Consider the following 21,975-nt stretch of genomic DNA (forward strand, 5'->3'; position numbering starts at 1 on the left):
ATCTATTTTGTTGGGTTTGATCTTTATCTTTCCCATGTATATTTTTTACTTACTGCATTCTTTATTTCTACAGACATTAAAAAATTTTATAAATATTGATAGTGTGTAACTTTTTGCAAGTCTTCAAATAATTTATGTGATATTTTAATATAATTAACATAATGACTCACCATGTGCCAGACACTATGCTAAGATACATATATTCTCATTGAAATTCTCATAACAGTCTTTGAGATAGGTACTCTTTCCCCTTTTACAGATGAGGAAACTGAAGCTCTGAGAGGTTAAGTCATTTATTCAAGGACTCACAGCTAATAAGTGGTGGAGCTGGGGCTCAAGCCCAGGTAATTTTACTTTAGGGTGATTTTGAAATATAGGACCACATCGTTTATCTCAATTCTCAAATCCCCCCAAAACTTAGAAAACTAGGAGATTTTGGATCACTCTTTTGACCTATGTCAAATCTAGGTCTTTGAGATTGTAGTATTTATTTCTCTCACTTGATGTGAATAAGTGTCATTTGTTGTTGCTGCAGAAGTAAACTGTTTAGTAAATGGAAATGCTGCCCTGGACATGGTAGGCAAGTTATCACATTCATTTATATGCATTGTATTTTCTAAAATTAAAAAAAAATCTGAATTCTGAAACATCTGCATTAAAGATTTTAGGTAAAGAGGTTATGGATTTGTACTATGCTCTTTCTATAAGCAGTTTTGGAGTTGCTGGGCTGATTCACAAAGCACTCAATTTCACAAAAGAAAAGGTCTAAATGTCGGTGTACATTTGCCTTGACAAACCTTAGTTTATCATAATTTTTCATTCTGTCACTTATCAGCAGAATGTGCTTGTTATTATATCACTAGACTTTTAAAAACATTGTTTTCCTCACTGGACTTCACTAGACTTGAGTTCTTTTTAGCTTAACGGAAGGAGCCCAGGTAGCACAAAGGTTGAACACTTGGCATTTAAATGAAAGGTTGGCCGTTTAAGCCCACCTTGTTGGAAGAAAGAAATGTTGATCTGCTTTCATAAAAATTGCAATGAAGAAAACATGTCACATGGGGTCTCAGTTAATTGGAATCAACTTGGTGGCAACACAACAATAAGCATACAAGACTCTGTCCTTGCTGGTTCTCAGTACTTACTGCAATGCATAGAGAAGGCTCAGCAAATATTTATTGAATGTTTAATAGGCACATTTTGTCTAACATGTTTTTCAAATACTTACGCAATCAATGGGACAGTGTGTGTGTGACTAATTGAACAAGGAGGACAAAATCAGGTAGTGAAGTTCTAATTCCTTTTATATTTAAGGAATTCTCCCAACTTGAAAGATTTAAATGATTCTTTTTTTAATACCTATATGCCTTCATTAGTCGGGTTAAATGATTCTTACGTTGATTTCATTTATGATACTTGATTTTCTGTTTTTTGAAACTGCATTATTTTGTTAAGTGTATTCTAATGAGCCCTGAATTGTTAAAAATGCTTCTTTTTTCATTTTCTTGATTAAAGTCTGATCTTGCTACTTTCTGAATTCAAGACTTTAATGGCTATATTTCAGTTAAAAACCACTGCTATCTAGTCGATTCACACTAATAGCAATCTTACAGGGCAGAGTAGAACTGCCCTTAGGGTTTTGGGGGCTATCAGTCTTCATAGACAGCAGCTGGTGTGGTTGAACCCTGCCCTTGCTGCTAGCCATTCAACAAGTAACTCATTATGTCGCCAATGCTCCTTATATTTTAGTTAAGTACAGCATTTATTGGAGAACGATGGGCTTTCTTCTATAAAGAGCAACCATCTCAGAAACTCACAGGAGCATTTGCACCATGTTCTATAGGGTCACTATGAGTTGAAATCAATTCAATGGTAGTGAGTTTGGTTTTGGTTTATAGTATACATGCTTACTCATTATTGAAGTTTGGCTTAATTACTTCCTTCTACAGGCCAGACAGTATTGACTTATGAATGGAGTACATTTTAATGTATAAAATGAAGCTTTTAACATTAACATAGTGATAACAGAATGATACTATATAATGTGATCATCAAGTGGTGGTTCTCCTAGATTTTTAGAGCTGACTATGTTGTTATTTTTTTAGTTGATGGAACAGAAAGGCTTAGAGAAGTCAGATGGCTTGCCCTAGGATTCTTGGCTGACAGTACGAGTTGATCACAGGTAGTGTCGTTTAATGTCCATAATACGTTCTGTGAGGACATTCTGTGATTTGGCTGTGTGTGAACACCATATTAGGGAGCACCCTTCTGGTTCTTGTCATTGCTGCCGCTGCGCTGCTTTTGCTGGTAAAGGATGGAAGAACAGGTGCTGGCACAGTAGTGCCTGAGAGGTCTGTGGCAGGAGCTGAGCTAGAGGAAATGCGTGAAGAGGGAGTGGAGCCTGCTGTTTTGCCAATCCAAGCTGCTAGAGAAAATTGACTCTAAGTCCCAACAGTTGTCGGCCACCTACCCGCTGGACAATGCCTGAGACCCCCCATGTCCAAAGCCATACCTTTTGCCTCACCTGTCTGTAACCCACTGTGGCCAGTGCTGCTCATTATGGGTCTTTTAAACCATTTGGTTGGGGGTGAGGTGGTGGAGAGGGTAACAGGAAATAGTAAATGAAAAGGGAGCTACTTTCCCTTTTAAATTAAAAAGAAGTCTTAGGGACCACAGATGTATATGCCATTGGATGTTGCCTGAATGGACGTTAAGTAACACATACTTGTATTAGGATGTTTCTTTAAAAAGTATTCTTTTCATTGATGGAATTTTATATTTCTATGATTTGTAGAAAGTAGAGACATAGTGGATTATGTTTTGGACTGCTAATGCAAGGTCAGCAGTTCCAACTCACCAGCTGCTCTGAGGGAGAAAGATGATATACTTTTTGTTCCTGGAAAGATTTATGGCCTCGGAATCCCAGGGACAGTTTTATATCCTTAAAGGGGCACTGAGTCAGAATTGGCTTCATAAGCAGTGAGTTTGGTGTCTGAGGGATGTTTAATAGTTTACAAGAGTATGTACTTGAAAGATTGAACATAGATTTATTCTTAAATTTTTGACTTTGTTATTTAAACTATCCCTTCAAAATGTAAGTCTATAATCTGTCAGGTTTATTAACGGGTGAAGACTGACAGGGAGTTGTGCGGGTTTAGTAGTTCCAGTTTTATACCCCAGTAGTTTCTCCTTTTGCAATGCTTTTATTTTTGCAGTTTCTTCCAGTTCTTGCTTCCTGTGTTGTGCTGCCCTTCTTTCAGTACTTTGACCAAAATGTGGACATGCAATTCTTCCTGTTCTCTTTTGCAGGGCTGGAAATGGCTGAAATTTTCAGAATAGACTTCTTTTTGCATATTGAGGGTAGAAATAAAGAGAATTTCAGGTTCCTGAAGATTTTGTCATTGTTCCACCCATATACTTAAAGAATAATCTCCTATTTTAGAAGTTCACACAGAGGAAGCTTTTCTGACCTGCCTGTTTTGAGAGCACCATCCATCCATCACCCACTATTCAGGAACCACTTTGTAGACATTTTAACCCTTTATGATTCAACTCTGTTTTGTTCTATTGATTATACTGTCACTGTGAGTTGGATCCAACTCATCAGAGCCCTTTCTCTAGTGACTTACTTGTCACCTCCCAGCCCTCCCCCCCCAAAAGCATATCCCATTTCTCCAGGTTATTGGCCCAGAAAATGGCTTCATCTTCCAGGTGAGACCCACCCTCAATCATCCCTTATGTAAAGGGTTTATGTTTATCTTTTATAGGCCAACCAGTATGACATACAATACCCATCACATGTAACATTTCAAGATTTTTACAGTATCTTTATTTAACTAAGTGGCCAAATGTGTCTTTCCTTTTAGTTTGTTTGCTTGTTCAAATGTGTCTTTAAGCAGGTTAGAGCAATTAGTAATTTTTTCAGTCAATTTACCACTATCCTAGGTAAACAAGGAGACTTCAAGTATACAGGAGACTTAAAAAAAACTTGTAGAAAAATAGAATGGAAAATATTGGCATTATTACAGAAACTTTTTGAAGCCCCTTTGTATTATAACTGATCAAATAGCTTTTAATTATTTAATTGAAGGGCTTTTTAATTTCCTTGTATAAAAATGCGTTATTTAAATTAACATACTTTACAATTTACTTTTTTTGATACATAAGGCCAAAAGGGAAACTTAACCCCATACTCCTTGATTTGTAGTGGCTTCTTTTCCTGTTTCTTAGACCAGAAATAGTCTTTTACTGGTGAATATTTCTCATTTTGGGGCTGTCTTTGGGTCTCCTAGGAGCCCTGGTGGCATTGTTGTGTAAGCATTGAACTGCTAACCGCAAGGTCAGCAGTCCAAACCCATTAACCACTCTGCAGGAAAAAGTGGAGGCTGTTTGCGCCTGTAAGAGATTTACAGGCTTGGAAACCCTATCTGTAGGGTCTTTATGAGTCAGAATCAACTAGATGACAGTGGTGTTTCTTTGTTTGTTTGGGGTCTACTGGGCAATATTGTGAAATTTCCAATTGTTTTTCTTCCCCATACCCTTCCTTACTGCCAAATTTACTCTTCAGAACCTTTGGGATGCTAGGGAGTGCATTTTATCTAGGACTTGCACTTGCCTTCAGAGGAGAAACAGGATAGAGCATGTTCACTTCATTCCATCTTTTCTAGAAACAGAATGCTGTGTTTACTTTTGGTTGTAGATATAGTTTTCTAAATTCTTTACTGTATAAATTAACTTTTGTTTTTCATACATTTCTAAGTAAGATACTTTCATGTGATGTGTAAAAACATCTAGAGGTAGTAAGTTGTCACAAATCTAGAAAAAAATTGCTTCTTTATTCTAAACTAGAAGCAGGCTAGTCATGGAGCAGGAAGAGTGCAGACTGGTGGAGTCACGGGACTTGACACAGGCCAGTAACTAATTACTGTGTGACCTTGAATGAGGTAGCTAATAACCTAGAGCTTCAGTTTTCTACATAAAAAAGCTGGTGTTCTGTGACTGTTGCCTGAGAATTTGTTCCAGATAACTTGCGTTTATCTCAGCTGGCTTCAGCTTTTCTTACTTTTTACCTGCTCCAATACACTAATGTGGGACTAGATTTAGACTTTTTCTGAACAATCCTTTTTTGCTATGTAGGATCTTTTTAAAAAATAGAATACTTCCAGTTGCTCTAGGTCAGTGGTTCTCAACCTTCCTAATGCTGCAACCCTTTATTTAATAGTTCCTCATGTTGTGGTGACCCCCCCCCTCCCAACCATAAAATTACTTTTGTTGCTACTTCATCACTAATTTTGCTGCTGTTAAGAATCCGGTGACCCCTGTGAAAGGGTTGTTTGACACCGCCCCCGGCCCCAAAAGGGGTCGTGACCCACAGGTTGAGAACTGCTGCTTTAGACTGATTTTAATTGATTTAGAATTTTCATTTGCTCAAAAAAATGTTTTTTCTAACAATGGAATCAGAGTACTCAGTATATTGAGGAAAACTGTTCATTGGAAATACATTTCAATGTGACAGCTGAGCTTCCTTTTTGGCACTTTTATTTGTTGAGTTTTGCTTGGTTGTGTATCAAAGTAAATCTCGTGGCCATTGAATTCAGATTTATGGGTGACCCCGTGTAGAACTACTCTACAGGCTTCTCTTGGCTGGAATATGTGCTAAAGCATATCTCCAGACCTTGATTCTGCAGTGCCACTGAGTAGGTTCAAACCACCAACCTTTAAGCTAGTAGATAAGTGCAAACTGTTTGTGCCACCTAGGGACCCATACTGGACATAGGTCTTTCCTTACTACTTTAAAAAATGGAGACTTGGGTTGAATTAGTTCCTGAGGTATTTTTATGTTTGTGATGGATTTACATACCATGTCTCAGTTTGCACTTAGGCTTTACATTTTTGTAATCTCTAAATTTAGAGTTGAGGTATTAGTAATAGCATCATGTTACTAGACTTAGCAAGTCTTGAATTCTTAAATGAATATAGGAAGTTATATATTTTGATAGTTTTTAACAAATGAACTTCTCTATTTGCTGTCTTTTCATATACAGAGGATGCCAGCCCCCATCAGATTGCGGGAGCTTATCCGGACTATCCGGACAGCCCGAACCCAAGCTGAAGAACGAGAAATGATCCAGAAAGAATGTGCTGCAATCCGGTCATCTTTTAGAGAAGAAGATAATACTTACCGCTGTCGCAATGTGGCAAAATTGCTATATATGCACATGCTGGGCTACCCTGCTCACTTTGGACAGGTAGGGTGGGTTGAGATCACCTCTACCATGGGTACACTTGTTTGAATGGTACAGTAGCTCTGGAGGGGGTCATTATTTTCCTGCACTTTTGATAGACCTGTCTGTCATGCGATGGTCACTGCAGGACTGAGGATGGAATTGAAAGGACAAATTGCAGACCTGGGAAAGCGTGGCCTGGATGTTCCATCACCGTTCTTTTCCATTGGAGAGCTCTCCTTATCTGGATCAGAATAATTTGGTAGTAGCATCTAGTTTTTTAAAATATTAACCATTAAGTTGTGGCTGATCTATGTCAGCCTGAATTTAATGGTTGCTTAAGAAATGTTTTCTTAATTATTTTATCTGAGTTCAAGATCATATAGAGGAACTCAAACATATTTTTTAAATTAAAGAAATTAGATAATTGCCAAATAAGCATCTATGGATTTTGTGCTAATTGCTTCATGCCTTGATTGTGGTAGCAACTTCCACAAAGGTCTCCCTACTGATTGTCTTGGGCTTTGAACATGATAATGCCCGGTGATGAGTGCTTTCCTCTTTCCTTATTTGTATCATGATACGAATATCACACGGAGAGGTGAGTAGGCTGCTTTTTATTTCTTATTTAAGCTGTTAAATTTTGTTCTACTTAAATTGAGGAATTTCTTACTTGCTAAATTATCTTTTTTTGTTTAATTTATTTTTTGTGAAATTATCTTTTAAGGAAAGTGTGCTTCCAAATAAAAGTAAGCATGTGTAGCCCTAAATAGAAGGAGCAAAGTAGTCATCTACATTTCCATTATTAAAAGATAACCATAGTTACCATTTCTATGTGTATATCAAGAAGGTTCCCTCCCCACGGCCACCCCCCAAAAAAGTCCACTAGCTTTTCTCCTATTCAGTTAGTAATTTCATTGGAAGTAGGAATTCCCCACCCTGTCCTCCTAGTTTTTAAACAAAACTTTTGTGATTGAGCCTTATCAGATTGACTTGAGTTATTTTTATGTCTTCTTCTTGGAGCTTGGGGTCAACTTCTTTAGAAATAATACATAATTAAAAGTATGAGTGCATTAGTTCCCTAAAAGAAAATTGAGGTGTTATCAAAAGAAAAAAGAACCGGATACTAGGCAGGCAAAAATGGCTTTCTCCTACAAAAATACTCATGTATTTGGCAATTCAAAAATGGCTGTCTCCTACAAAGTACTCATGTATTTGGCAATTGCTTTTAAACAGAATTCGTTATCATACAGCATTCTGCTCTTCCACATAATAATATGATCATGAACTTATTTTACATCTATTCTTTGAAATCATGGTTCTGTATGTAAACATATATATATTTCCATTTTATATTTTCTCTGTATTGAACATTTAAGGGTTTTTTGAATTATAAACAATACTGTCACAGAGTATTGTTTTAATTGTAATAATTTTAAATTGTAATAATAATTTAAAACATTTAATGGCTACATATATTTCAATAAATGGATGCATGTTTTGAGATAAGAAGTTCATATTAACTTTCTTGCCTCAAAATTTAGAGAAATTAAAATTTTTTTTCCAAGCCATTTTATTAGGAGCTAATCCAGACATCATACCATTCTATAGTTCAATCATATCAGTGTTGTACAATTGCTACTATAACCAGTTTCAAGACATTTTCTTTCTTCCTTGATAATAGCTCCCCTCCCCCCCCCGTCACCCCCCCGAACTGTCCTGCTGTTCACCCTCCTCTCCCCAGGGAACCTTTATTCTAGTTATTATTTCTATAGATTCACCTATCCTGGGTTTCATACTGAAAACCAGTAAAACACATAACAGAGAGTCAAGAAGGCTACCAACAATGTCAAAATACAACAGAGACTAACAATACTAAACATACATGCGCGTGTGTACAGAGAGAGAGAGAGAAAGTATTGAAAACCCGATCAAGAACAAACTATCAAAAGGAGATTTTAAGTGACAAGGTTGTAATTGTTCAAAACAAATTTATCATTTTAATCTATAGTCATCTCTCCAATACTCTGTTTAATGATCAGGTTATTAACCATCACTCAGTTACGGTTAGAGGGAACTCAACAGAGGCTTATTCCTGTGTATATCCTGAAAATTTATTTTGGGCTTCCATTGGCTTTTATAGCCATCTGCACACCAGAATCTCACAATTTAAGCTCTTACACTATTCCTTCTTTCAGATTTGGTTTATATAATTTAAAGGAAGAAGCACACCAACATCCTTGGATCATGGATGTTGGTGTGCTTCTTCCTTGCGGTCTTAGTTGATGTCTCACTTAGATGATTGCTAACAAGTCTATAAGACCCCAGATGCTATTTTTCTTGTAGTTGGACACCACCTAATTTCCCCTACATACTTTGCTATAGCACCCTGATCACGTCTTTGTTTCCTCCATAAGGGTGACTATCTAATTGTTCTTAGATTGGAGCTAGGATTTAAGTATGAGCCTAGAATCCATTCCTGAGTCTACGTTTTTTATCTGCCTCTGATACATCTTAGAAATGAAATTTTTATGTCATGAAGAATTAAGATTAAAACCTGATCTCTAGTGTTTGAAATTATCTGCTTTTATCTCATTAAAATTGGATTCAAAAGGTTATCCATATGGTATATAACATTATATAAAGCACATAGATATCTATATATTCTTAACGGTTATACATTGAGCTATAAACTGCAAGGTTAGCAGTTTGAACCCACTAGTGGGTTCTGTGGGAGAAAGATGAGGCTATCTCTCATAAAGATAAGACTTAAATTTAGTTTTAGGGTAGATCTAAGACTGATAGTTCATTTAGTGAAAGAGCCTAAGGGGTTTATTATGAGATTTAGTTCTATTATATTGAAATAAATACACTAGCTAGGTCTAATGTTGTGAAACAGTTACTTGATTAAACATTTAATTCTTAGGTGGAAAGTAGTACTACCCAAGGAACCGGTGCTAAAATTTTTTTGTACAAACCTTGTTTGTTTTTTTTTTTAAATAAAGGACTTGTTTTTGATGTTAGGTACTACCAAGTCTCTTGTTCTATTTCCTTTCGTTGAACAAGTCACAACCCTAGTCTTATCTAAGTAGTTTGTTACCTTTCTTACTGGAATTGTGTATTGTGTGCCCATAAAACAACTGATCGCTAGTTTCTTTCACCTGCATATATAAATCACAGTGCTTTTAAAATTGTATTACCTATAATAACATCCATCCTTAAATTGCATTTTGTGGTACTGTCAGTGCTGGACTGCTAACCAGGGTCAGTGATTCAAAGTCACTAGCCGTTCCTCTGGGGAAATCTGAGGCTATCTGCTCCTGAAAAGATTGACAGCTTTGGAAACCCTACATATGGTTGCTGTAAGTTGGAATTGACTCAATGGTAGTGGGGTTTTTGTTTGGTGTTAGACTTGCACTGATCATAGTAGCCACCAATGCAAAATGACTTATTTTGAACTTGATCCAGTTTTTGCAGCACTGAAATATGCTAGAAGTGACAGGGTATGTGATCTACCTTACTATACTTAAATATAGTCTTATTTTGAACTTTCCCCCCAATTATTTATTATATGAAAGTGTAGTGTCCAAAGTCATGTGTGCTATAACTGTTAACTTCATACTGTATTTAAACACTTTAATAGAATGTAAAATTTAATTAACCCTAATGGTATAGTGGCTACTTATTGCACTGCCAATCGCAAGTTCAGCGGTTTGAAACCACCAGCCTCCCCATAGGTGAAAGATGAGACTTTTTACTCCGTAAAGAGCTACAGTCTTGGAAACACATAGGGCAACACTACCCTGTCGTATAAAGTCCCTGTGAGTTGAAATTGATTCGGTGCCAGTGAGTTTTGTTTATATTGATTGCTTACTGAAGTGCTGATTTAAAGAATATATTTAATTTCTATTTCTTACCAATATAGAGCTATCTATTAAAATATGAGCATATATGTATGTAATTTAAAATTTTTAACAGCTACATTTCAAATGTCTCATTTGGATTTTACAGTATACCCAATGAAATAGGTACTATCTTCATATTTTGGATGAGGAAATTAAAATTTAGGCAGCTCAGGTGATTTATTTCAGTTTATACAGTTTAGTAAATATTAGAGAGGGGATTTAAATTCAGCCATATATAACTTTACAACATATTTATTCTTTGGGTATGTTGTCTAAATCTATAAATAATTTTGTTAGGTGTAGCAATAAACCATTTTAGCCCTACTTTGTACAAAGGATTTGAAGTGGCAACGTACCAGTAGCATCCATTTAGAAGACAAGAATACTAAGAGTGTTTATTTTATTCTTCTATAGGTAATTGGTTTCCTTTTTTTGTTGCCATAGCTGTGTTCTCACTCATCGCCTATCTTGTTATGACTTGATTTTTGGTGCATATTATTATCTCTACAGATCTATCTAGATAAGATAGACTGGGATGAATAGTCTGGAGGAAAAAACAACGGGACCAATGGGAGAGGGGGAGGAAAGGGCAAAGAGGTGGTGCTGACCAACCCAAGGATAGGGGAGCAATAAGTGATCCAAAATCAGTAGCAAGGAGGGTGTGAGAGGCCTGGTAGGGATTCAGCAAGGGCAAGGTAACAGAGAAATTACTGAAACCCAAATGAAGGCTGAGCATGATAGTGGGACAAGAGGAAAGTAAAAGGAAATAGAGGAAAGAAGTAGGTGACAAAGCGGATTAATAGAGGTCCAAAGACTGGAATGTACATATGTAAATATATTTATATGAGTATGGGGAAACAGATCTATGTGCATTTATTTATAGGTGTAGTATTAAAGCAGCAGATGGACATTGGGCCTTCACTCAAGCACTTACTCAATGCAAGAACACTTTTTTCTATTAAATTGGCATTTCCAGGATGCACACCTTCCCGACACAAGAAAAATGTGTGCATAAGCAAATGTGGTGAAGAAAGCTGACGGTGCCCGGCTATCAAAAGATATAGCATCTGGGGTCTTAAAAGCTTGAAGATAAACAAGCGGCCATCAAGCTGAGAAGCATCAAAGCCCATGTGGAAGAAGTACACCAGCTTGGCTGACCACGAGGTATAAACGGGACCAGTTATTAGACATCAAAGAACTAAAAATCACTTCAGTGGGTGCCCACCTTCCTGATACGATCACTGAAGATAAACGTGTGCATAAGCAAATGTGAAGAAAGCTAATGGTGCCCAGCTATCAAAAGATATAGCGTCTGGGGTCTTAAAGGCTCGAAGATAAACAAGTGGCCATTTATCTGAGAAGCATCAAAGCCCACATTGAAGAAGCACACCAGCCTGTCTGACCACAAGGTGCAGAAGGGATCAGGTATCAAGAATCAAGGAACAAAAAATCATATCATTGAAAATGTGTGTGAGTGCAGAGTGGAGACTCAAAGGCCATTGGTAGCCAACCGGACACCCCTTACTGAAGGGTTGTGGGGAGGAGATGAGCCAGTTAGGGTGCAGGGTAGCAACGATGAAACATATAACTCTCCTCTAGTTCTTAAATGCTTCCTCGCCCCTACTATCATGATCCCAATTCTACCTTACAAATCTGGCTAGACCAGAGGATGTACATAGGTACAGAGAGCAACTGGGAATATAGGGAATCCAGGACAGATGACTCTTTCAGGACCAGTGGTGAGAGTGGTGTTGCCTGAAGGGTGGAGAGAATGTGGAGTAGAAAGGGGGAACTGATTACAAGAATCTACTTATAACCTCCTTCCTGGGGGAGGGACAGCAGAGAAGAAGGCTGGGAGGGAGACATTGGACAGGGTAATATATGACAAAATAATAATTTGTGAATGATGAAGGGTTCCTGAGGTAGGGGGGAGTGGGGAGGGAGGGGGAAATGAGCAGCAGATATTAAGGGCTCAAGTAGAAGGCAAATGTTTTGAGAGTGATGGCAACAAATGTACGTATGTTCTTGACACAATGGATGTATGTATGGATTGTGATAAGAATTGTATGAGTCCCCAAAAAATGATTTAAAAAAATTAAAGTCAGCTAGCAACTCAGAAATATAGTGATATGGATAAAAAAAAAAAAACGAATACTAAGAGTGAGTAAGAGGTGGGAAGAAGAAAAAATGTAGAACATAAGACCATTGAAATTCCTTTTGATGATTCAACAAAGACCTGAAAGGAGATAGTGACATGGTTTTTATTACTGAACTTAAGAGCACAACTGCAGGAACCAGGCTGGTTTTTGCTACTTTACTCTGTGTTTGAATTTGGGCAAGGTCCTTTATCTTTTTGTGCTTCAATTTTCTCTTTGCTGTAAAATGGTGACAACGTCCAACCAAAACCAAACTTTTAAACACTACTCCAGTTGATTCTGGCTTGTAGTGATGCTTTAGGACAGAGCGGAACTGCATTTTTGGGTTTCTGAGCTCATATCTTTCTTTACAGGAGTGAAAATCCTCATCTTTTTCCCATAGACCAGCTGGAAGTTTCAAACTACTGACCTTGTTGTTAGAAGCCCAACTTGTGGCTATCAAAAGATATAGCGTCTGGGTTCTTAAAAGCTTGAGGGTAAATAAGTGGCCGTCTAGCTCAGAAGCAACAAAGCCCACATGGAAGAACACACCAGCCTGTGTGATCACGAGGTGCCGAAGGGATCAGTTATCAGGCATCAAAGAACAAAAAATCATATCATTGGGTGCACACCTCCATGATACAATTGCTGAGGACAAATGGGTGCATAAGCAAATGTGGCGAAGAAAGCTGATGGTACCCGGCTATCAAAAGGTATAGTGTCTGGGGTCTGAAAGGCTTGAAGGTAAACAAGCGGGCCATCTAGCTCAGAAGCAACAAAGCCCACATTGGAAGAAGCACACCAGCTTGCGTGATCAGAAGGTGTCGAAGGGATCAGGTATAAGGCATCATCAGAACAAAAAATTCGTACTATAGTGAATAAAGTGGGGAGTACAGAGTGGAGACCCAAAGCCCACTTGTCGGCCACTGGAGACCCCCTTGCAGAGGGGCCCTAGGGGAGGAGATGAGTCAGTCAGGGTGTGATGTAGCAACGATGAAAAATACAGCTGTCCTCTAGTTCTTAAATGTTGTCTCCCCACCCACTATCATGAACCGAATTCTACCTTGCAAGTCTGACTAGACCAGAGGATGTACACTGGTACAGATAGGAACTGGAAACACAGGGAATCCATGCCTAGCTATGGTCCATAAAGGCTTTTATTATTTTCTTAGTACCCTATAACTGTAGCACAATATTGAAGAATGGTGAGCACAAGTATTATTGTATTTGCTAAATTGTAAACAAATGCTCCTACATAGTATCATTAAATATAGATTTTATTTGTTGAGTTTTTCAAGTAATTTATATGTATTAATCATTTTATTGGAGGGGGACTTTTAAGAATCTTTTGACACTCCATCATTCACTTGAATTAAACACACTTGTACATATGTTGCCATCAACATTTCCAAAACATTTTCTGTCTACTTGAGCCCTTGGTATCAGTTTCTTTCCCTCCACCCTCCAATCAAGTAATATTTTTGTATGTTTTGGCAAAGGTTTACACAGTTGTGGCATCTGGCTCCTAAGGGACCATTGTGTAATTGAAGGGAAGAAATTAAGAGGCAATTTTCTTGTTATACTCTCCTTCCCATCCCACTACTGGTGTTGAACCAACACACCATCTATAAGTCAGTTTTTTTTTTTGTCCACTCTAGTTGCAGTTTAAACTTGTTTTCAAAGTGACCTCACTTTTCACAGTGAGGGTTTGGACATCAGTAGAGATGACATAGTTAGGCTTGGCCCTTGCACACACTTTTTGCCAAGCTAGTTCCTTTGGCTATGCATCAAAGCTTTTGCTGGTTATCAGGCACTGTCTTCCTATGAGACATAATCGTGGCCATAATGGACACAGATGAGCAGGTGTACAGAGCGGGCAGAGGAAAATCTGACAGGAGAGTGGCGTTCGGTGTATATTTAGATTCACACTTTTGTAGTAAGAATATAAAATATTGCAGTGTCAATTTGGGGTTTTGGTTACTTGTAGGATGGAGAGTAGGGAAATGGGACTAAGGCAGAGTTCACAGAATAATTTAGTTGAATTTGTAGTATTTTAAAAATATACGTTGTCTTTTTGGTTCTCTGAGAAGCACCATGGCAAGGACAAGCAGCTAACAAAAGGTGGCAAAAAAGGAGCCCAAAAGAAAGTGTAAGTGGGTTAATCCATTTTCTAAGAAAGTGGGTTGATCCATTTTCTAAGATTCCTATGATGTGAAGATACCTGCTATGTTTAATATAAGAAATATTGGGAAAACACCCGTCACCAGGACTTCAAGGAACCCAAACTGCATCAGATTGCCTCAAGGGTTGAACTTTAGAAGTGAGCCTTGTTAATCTACACAATGATAAAGTTGCATTTAGAAAATTCAATTAATTACTGAGGACATTCATGGCAAAAACTGCCTGAGCATCTTCCATGGCATGGACCTTACGCTTGACCATGATTGATGCTTGTGCTGATGTCAGGACTACCAGTGACTATACGCTTCTCCTGTTTCTGTGCTGGTTTTACTAAAAAAATGCAACAATCAGACTTGGAAGACCTCTTTTTTTTTTCCAGTCATTTTATTAGGGGCTCATACAACTCTTATCACAATCCATACATACATCAATTGTGTAAAGCACATTTGTACATTTGTTGCCCTCATCATTCTCAAAACATTTGCTCTCCACTTAAGCCCCTGGCATCAGCTCCTCATCTTTTCTCCCTTCCTCTCTGCTGCCCTCTTCCTCATGAACCTTTGATAATTTATAAATTATTATTTTGTCATATCTTGCACTGTCCGATGTCTCCCTTCACCCACTTTTCTGTTGTCCATCCCCCAGGGAGGAGGTGACATTATAAATCCTTGTAATCAGTTCCCTCTTTCCAACTCATTCTCCCTCTACCCTCCCAGTATCGCCACTCTCACCACTCATCCTGAAGGGATCATCTGCTCTGGATTCCCTGTGTTTCCAGTTCCTCTCTGTACCAGTGTACATCCTCTGGTCTAGCAAGATTTGTAAGGTAGATTTGGGATCATGATATAGGGGGGGCCGGAGAGGAAGCATTTGGAAACTAGAGGAAAGTTGTCTGTTTCATCAGTGGTATGCTGCACCCTGACTGACTCATCTCTTCCCCCTATACCCTTCTATAAAGGATTGTCCAATTGCCTACAGATGGGCTTTGGGTCTCCACCCCTCAATCCCCTTCATTTGCAGTGATAAGATTTTTTGTTTTGATGATGCTTTATACCTGTTCCCTTCAACACTTATGATTGCACTGCCTCTGGTGTGTTCTTCCATGTGGGCTTTGTTGCTTCTCAGCTAGATGGCCGCTTGTTTACCTTCAAGCCTTTAATACCACAGATACTGTATCTTTTGATAGCCTGGCACCATCAGCTTTCTTCACCACCTTTGCTTATGCCCCCATTTGTCTTCCGCGAATGTATCGGGGAGGTGAACACACAATGATATGATTTTTTTTGTTCTTTGATGCCTGATAACTGATAGTTTCGGCACCTTGTGATCATGCAGGCTTGCATGCTTCTTCCATGTGACTTTGTTGCTTCTGAGCTGGATGGCCACTTGTTTATCTTCAAGATTTTCAGACCCCAGAAACTATATCTTTTGCTAGCCGAGCACCATCAGTTTTCTTCACTACATTTGCTTTTGCACCTGCTTTGTCTTCAGCGATTGTATCGGGAAGGTGAGCGTCATGAAATGCCAGTTTAATAAAAGAAAGTATTCGTGCATTGAAGGAGTACTGGAGTCGAGGGCCAATTGCCATCTGCTACCTTAATACTAAACCTGTACAGGAAGACCTCTTATGCTCAGCACCAACAGATTTGCCAAATAGGAAAGAAAATGATGGTAATCCTGACTTAAAAGGCACAGAAAAAGAACTCATTAATAACTTGGTTCTAGACAGTATTGGGGAAGACATAGAAGAGACTTGCCAATCTATTTATCCTCTCCATGATGTATTCTTCAGAAAATGCTGAAGCCCAAATTCGAATTGGGAAATCTCATGGAGCTTCATGGTGAAGGTGGTAGTTCTGGAAAAGCTACTGTATATGACATAGGTGCAAAAGTGGAACGAGCTGATGGCTTTGAGCCACCAATTCAAGAATCTGTTTAAAATCTAGACTTTTAATGGTGATAAAATCTTACATTTTTTGTTGGGGGTGGATATATATATAGAGAGAGAGAGAGCACAGGCGTTGTTTGTGTGTGATAACTGTGTATTTTTATGTACTAATGATTGAAGCAAATTTTCCCCAAAGGAAAAAAAAAATCAATGGGCACGCATGCCAGTATATTCCTACCCCCCACCCCCTCTTAAACTGCCAGAGATAGAAAAAAAACAACAAAAAGCAAGACCTAAGCTTCTAAGATTTTTGTGCCAGGCTCTATGTACATAATGAGACAATAATCACAGCTACCTTGTTAAAAAAATGTTTGTTCCATAGAAGAATCCTGATCAAAAGGGGTAAAATGTAGAATTGAATTTTAAATTTTCATGGACTATAGATTTTCTTGTGCCATTGAAGGTAGATGAGCCCCTGAAACTATTATTCTGAGATATAATCTTTTTTTTTCCTTTTCTTTTTTTACATTTTATTAGGGACTCATACAACTCTTATCACAATCCATACATATACGTACATCAATTGTATAAAGCACGTCTATACATTCCCTGCCCCAATCATTCTCAAAGCATTTGCTCTCCACTTTGCATCAGGTCCTCTTTTTTTCCCCTCCCTCCCCGTTCCCCCCTCCCTCATGTGCCCTTGGTAATTTATACATCGTTATTTTGTCATATCTTGCCCTATCCGGAGTCTCCCTTCTCCCCCTTCTCTGCCGTTCCTCTCCCAGGGAGGAGGTCACATGTGGATCCTTGTAATCAGTTCCCCTTTCCAACCCACTCACCCTCCATTCTCCCAGCATCGCCCCTCACGCCCTTGGTCCTGAAGGTATCATCCACCCTGGATTCCCTGTGCCTCTAGCTCTCATATGTACCAGTGTACAACCTCTGCCCTATCCAGCCCTGCAAGGTAGAATTCGGATCATGGTAGTTGGGGGGAGGAAGTTTCCAGGATCTGGGGGAAAGCTGTGTTTTTCATCGGTACTACCTCACACCCTAATTAACCCATCTCCTCTCCTAAACCCCTCTATGAGGGGATCTGAGATAATCTTTAAATCAGAAGTATCCCCTGAAGTCATCTTAAAGCCAAACAATAGTTGAGCTTAGTTTACCTGGTAAAAAAAGGCCTGTATTGACCATATTACACTCTTTTCAGAACTATGGACAACTCACAAATTACATGGAAACTTTAGAGGGCAATAAATTTATGTTAATTGGAGGAACAGCTTAAAATAAGAGTGAGAATGTATTACTAAAAGAATGCAATTAAAAAAAATGCAATTAAGGTCACTAAATTGTACATAATGAAATTATTGATTTTTGGTGTATGTTTGGCTATGTATATTCTGAGCGAAAGTTTTGGAAAAACAAAAGATTTGTGTTTATGTGTGGACCTTCAAAAACTTGGTAGAAAAAGAATTTTTTAAAAAACATTGAATTGGAACTGATTACAGGGATCCACATGTGACCTCCTCCCTGGGAGATGGACGGCATGGAAGGGGGGGAAGGGAGACTCCAGGTAGGGAATGATATGACAAAATAACAGTCTATAAATTATCAAGGGCTCGTGAGGGAGGGGAGCGGAGAGGGAGGGAAAAAAAAAAGAGGACCTGATGCAAAGGGCTTAAGTGGAGAGCAAATGCTTTGAAAATGCTTAGGGCAAAGAATGTACAGATGTGCTTTATACAATTGATGTATATGCATGGATTGTGATAAGAGTTGTATGAGCCCCTAATAAAATGTAAAAAGAAAAAAAAAACATTGAATTTTCCCACGGTTTTTGAATCCCCTGAGCATATAAACTAGAACGTTATTTCTCAGTATTACAATAAAGTTAGCTTTTTAAAGAACTGAGCAATCTGTTGCAGACTCATTAATGTTGAAATAAATAATTGCATTTTAACCGAAGGATTATTCATATCATAAAACTCAAATGTTGAATTTAAAAGCAAACATGTATGCATTTGACTTAGGAAACTATGTTAAAAGCTAATAATGTGTGTAATGTTCATTATTTATAGTGTATTCAGATTAAACATTGATAAAAGGCAATATGTACGTGTTACTCTGCTTCAGGAATACATAACAGGGCTAGGGGGCTGGTAAAGTTATTTTTTTAAATTTTGCTCTGAAATTCAAAGTAAATAAACACTTTAAAAAAATCAACTGGAAGAATTTTGTAGGTATTAAAATGTCAGGCTCATAATACTCTGTCCTTCTTCAGAATAACTTGGGGTGGACTATAGGTTTAAAATTTTCCCCAGGTGATTTTGATCAGACACATTGTAGAAGTTATTTGTTCAAAATGGAGCTGATAATTTCAGTCTTCATGCTTATTGCTAGTGGCTTCTGGGAATCCGTCTACTGAGAAAACTTCTGATGCCAATTTAAAGCTTATCTGGAAAGTAGTACTGTATATACTCGAATATAAGCTGAACCGAGTATAAGCCGAGGCACCTAATTATTACTTGAGAAACCATAAAAACTGATTGACTCAAGTGTAAGCCTAGGGTGGAAAATGCAGAAGCTATTGGTGACTTTCAATAATCAAAACAAATGAAAATAAAATTACTGAAAATGGAGACATCAGTGGGGTCCTGTATTTAAATATTTATTTTAAATAAAAAACCTAAATAAAAGGACAACAAGTCATTTAACATTAGTAAACCAGCACAGTAAGTGGAAAATAAATTCAACAAAAACAATAAGGTATCAACAATGATACCTTAAGAGTGCTATTCCCTGAGCTCAATCAGCAACCAAGCTAAAATGTAAAGAGTTAAAATCCTTCAAAACTGGATTCCTCATCACCATCCGTATCCCAAGGCAGAGCTTCAGCTGGTGTGAGATCATCGTAGACACTGTCCTCACTGAGATCGCCGTCATCACCATCACTGCTGTCATTTTCATACAAAGTGCAGTCTTCACTGCCATCCATAGCATTGCTAATACTACATTTCTGGAAGGCACGTTGCACCACGTCTTCTGGAATGTCTTCCCATGCATCTCGAACCCACTTTGCTATTAACTCTATGTCAGTCTTCATGAGATTTCCTCCTTTTGTCAGTCGGGCTTGACCAGTTGACATCCATTCATGTCACATGGTTCGCACATGGTCTTTAAAAGGCTTATTCAGAAATACACATCATAGGACAGCTCTGACTGGGTAGATTTGAGTAAACAAACATTCAAAGCCCTGTAGTGTCAGCGGGCTTTGGGCTTTGAACAGTGGAGAAATGGCAACCACCCGCGAGATTAATGGTAGCTCTTCCCCGTTACCTGGTGGGGCCCCAGTGAGATGTTACATCTCACTGGGGTACCACTGACCCATGTATAAGCTGAACCCCAGTTTTTCAGCACATTTTTTGTGCTTTAAAACTCGGCTTATACACGGTGGTTTGCCTGCCTTGATGTCAGGGAATGGAGCTGCAACTCTTACTTTGTTTTTCTCTATGAAGTGGCTGTTACCATAGTGAAGACAGTGAGGTTAAAATGACTTGTGTAAGGCCACTGAAAAGCTGCCCACCCCCGAAGGTTGGTGGTTTGAGCCCACGCAGTGGTACCACAGAAGAAAAGGCTTTGTGATCTGCTTCATTTAAGATTATAGCACAGACAACCCTAGGGAGTAGTTTGCTCCGTACTATGTGGGGTTGCCATGAGTCGGAACCAGCTTTGTACCAACTAACAAGCAATAACAACAACCTCTGAGCAAAAATCAGAACTGGGAGGCTTGAGTCTCAACTTAAGACTCCCCCACACCCCTGTTGTGCCCCTATTTAGACAGAAAAGAATTGGATGTACTGTCTAACCTTTCCATAGTAGTTTGTATATATGCCCTGTTTTATAATAAATGTAGTTGGCCCTTTTTACATGTGACTGACAATTTTCCTCAGTGAAGGAGAATGTTCTTTTTATTATTATCTAGTATATTGGTTTGGCAAAAAATTTACTCAATCAGAATATCTAATTCTGATATCAAAGCTGATGATAACACAGCTCCTCAAAATAGAGCCTTACAATTGAGATATAAAAAAAAATCAGTGAGCAGGAAAACGCCTTTTGGGCAAGGGGAGGTTACTGTGGAGGATTAAGTATACTAAAGTAGAAGTTGAGATTAGAGATATTGATAGTAGGTAAAAATATGAAAGAACTGCTAGCAGACCAAAAGAAACTTAATTGGGGTTCTGGGCAATTAACTATTTGCTTGAAAGTTTTTAGTTTTTCCACCTAAATATCTTTTCTAACCACAACCGCCCCCCCCCCCAGATTTGACAAATGTATTAAGTGTAATGGAGAGTACTTTGAAGGTGATAAGCTTGGGGGAGACTGGGTGGGGTTGTGATTACTGTTATTTTTGCGTACCTCCTTGAATATTCTCTTCTCCCCTTTAAAATAGATATGCAAATACTGTTTGCTCTGCCCACTTAATCTGTTTTGTAGATTATCTCATGTCAGTATATTAAATGCTTCACACACTTACCCTGCAGCTTCTTCCTTATGCTCATATCCGGTATTTGACTATCTTTGTATATCATAATTTATAAACATCTTTTTAATGGACATTTTTTCAGTCTTGCTTTTTCAAATAATGCTGTTTTAAATAATTAATTGAATAATGTTCATTGTTTTGCACATGTCAATATAAGTGTGTAAATTCACAAAGTTGAATTGTTTATTCAAAGGGTATATGTGTATATTTATTATATAGATCATCAAAACCAAACCAAATTCACTACCATTGAGTCTGATTCATCAACTCTATAAGACAAGATTTAAAAAAAAAGGTTTTTTGACATAATTCTTGGACCATATACACTAGTTTAAATGTATTAAAAAGTTGTACAATCATCACTACATCAATGTTAGAACATTTTCTTCATTCTTGTACCTATCAGTCTTAGCTCTCCATTTCCCCTCACCTTCCTCTGCAGTAATCCTAAGAAACTGTTCACGTTGTTACTGTTTCTACAAGTACCTATTTCTTTGTTTTATTTTTACATAGAGGACAAGATTTTTTTATAAACATTTTATTAGGGACTCACAACTCCTATCACAATCCATACATCAATTGTGTAAAGCACATCTGTACATTGAGGACAAGATTTTTAAAGGAAGTTTATTAAATTAGATTTGCATTTTATTAGGTTTAACTTCATATACTTGAGCTCTATGTTTTCCCTGAGCTATTCATGTTCTTTCTTAATTTTTATATTGGACTGCTATTTTTGAAATCAGTTCAAAGGAATCTATTAGTTTGTGGGAAATTTCCATGATCTTTTAATTCTATTTTCCACAAGCTCTTTGAAGTCTCCTTATACTTAATTTTGAAACAAAGTTACAGAAATTAATTTTTTGCTAAATTAATGTACATTTTTGCTTTTTAATTGTAAGTCAAGTTTTAAACTATGGCTGTTAACCGGTTCATTCCAGTTTGGTCTGTTGAGAATTTACATTTCCACTTTGACTTACTGAATCACATGGCATTGCAACTATTGATCTCTCCACCTGTCTGGAGCAAAGAAAAGAAAACCAATTCATATCTCTTCTCAGGTGTTACTATTGTTCATTTTATAGACTTATCTATT

General features: G+C 37.8%; 1 protein-coding gene across 4 annotated transcripts in view; it reads left to right on the top strand.

Moving 5' to 3' along the window:
* Positions 1–21,975, top strand: part of AP1G1 (adaptor related protein complex 1 subunit gamma 1) — an 87,255-nt gene that overhangs the window by 15,109 nt on the left and 50,171 nt on the right. For 2 of the 4 annotated variants that reach the window (XM_075537387.1, XM_075537384.1), the window contains one exon: positions 6,045–6,248. In XM_075537387.1, the coding sequence (XP_075393502.1) occupies positions 6,048–6,248 (201 nt within the window). In that variant the 5' untranslated portion in view covers positions 6,045–6,047. Of the gene's footprint in view, positions 1–259; positions 345–2,105; positions 2,183–6,044; positions 6,249–21,975 lie in introns of all 4 variants that reach the window. The other 2 variants (XM_075537386.1, XM_075537385.1) reach the window with 2 other exon arrangements.

This window comes from Tenrec ecaudatus, chromosome 18 (assembly GCF_050624435.1).
Source record: "Tenrec ecaudatus isolate mTenEca1 chromosome 18, mTenEca1.hap1, whole genome shotgun sequence".
Classification (NCBI taxonomy): Eukaryota; Metazoa; Chordata; class Mammalia; order Afrosoricida; family Tenrecidae; genus Tenrec; species Tenrec ecaudatus.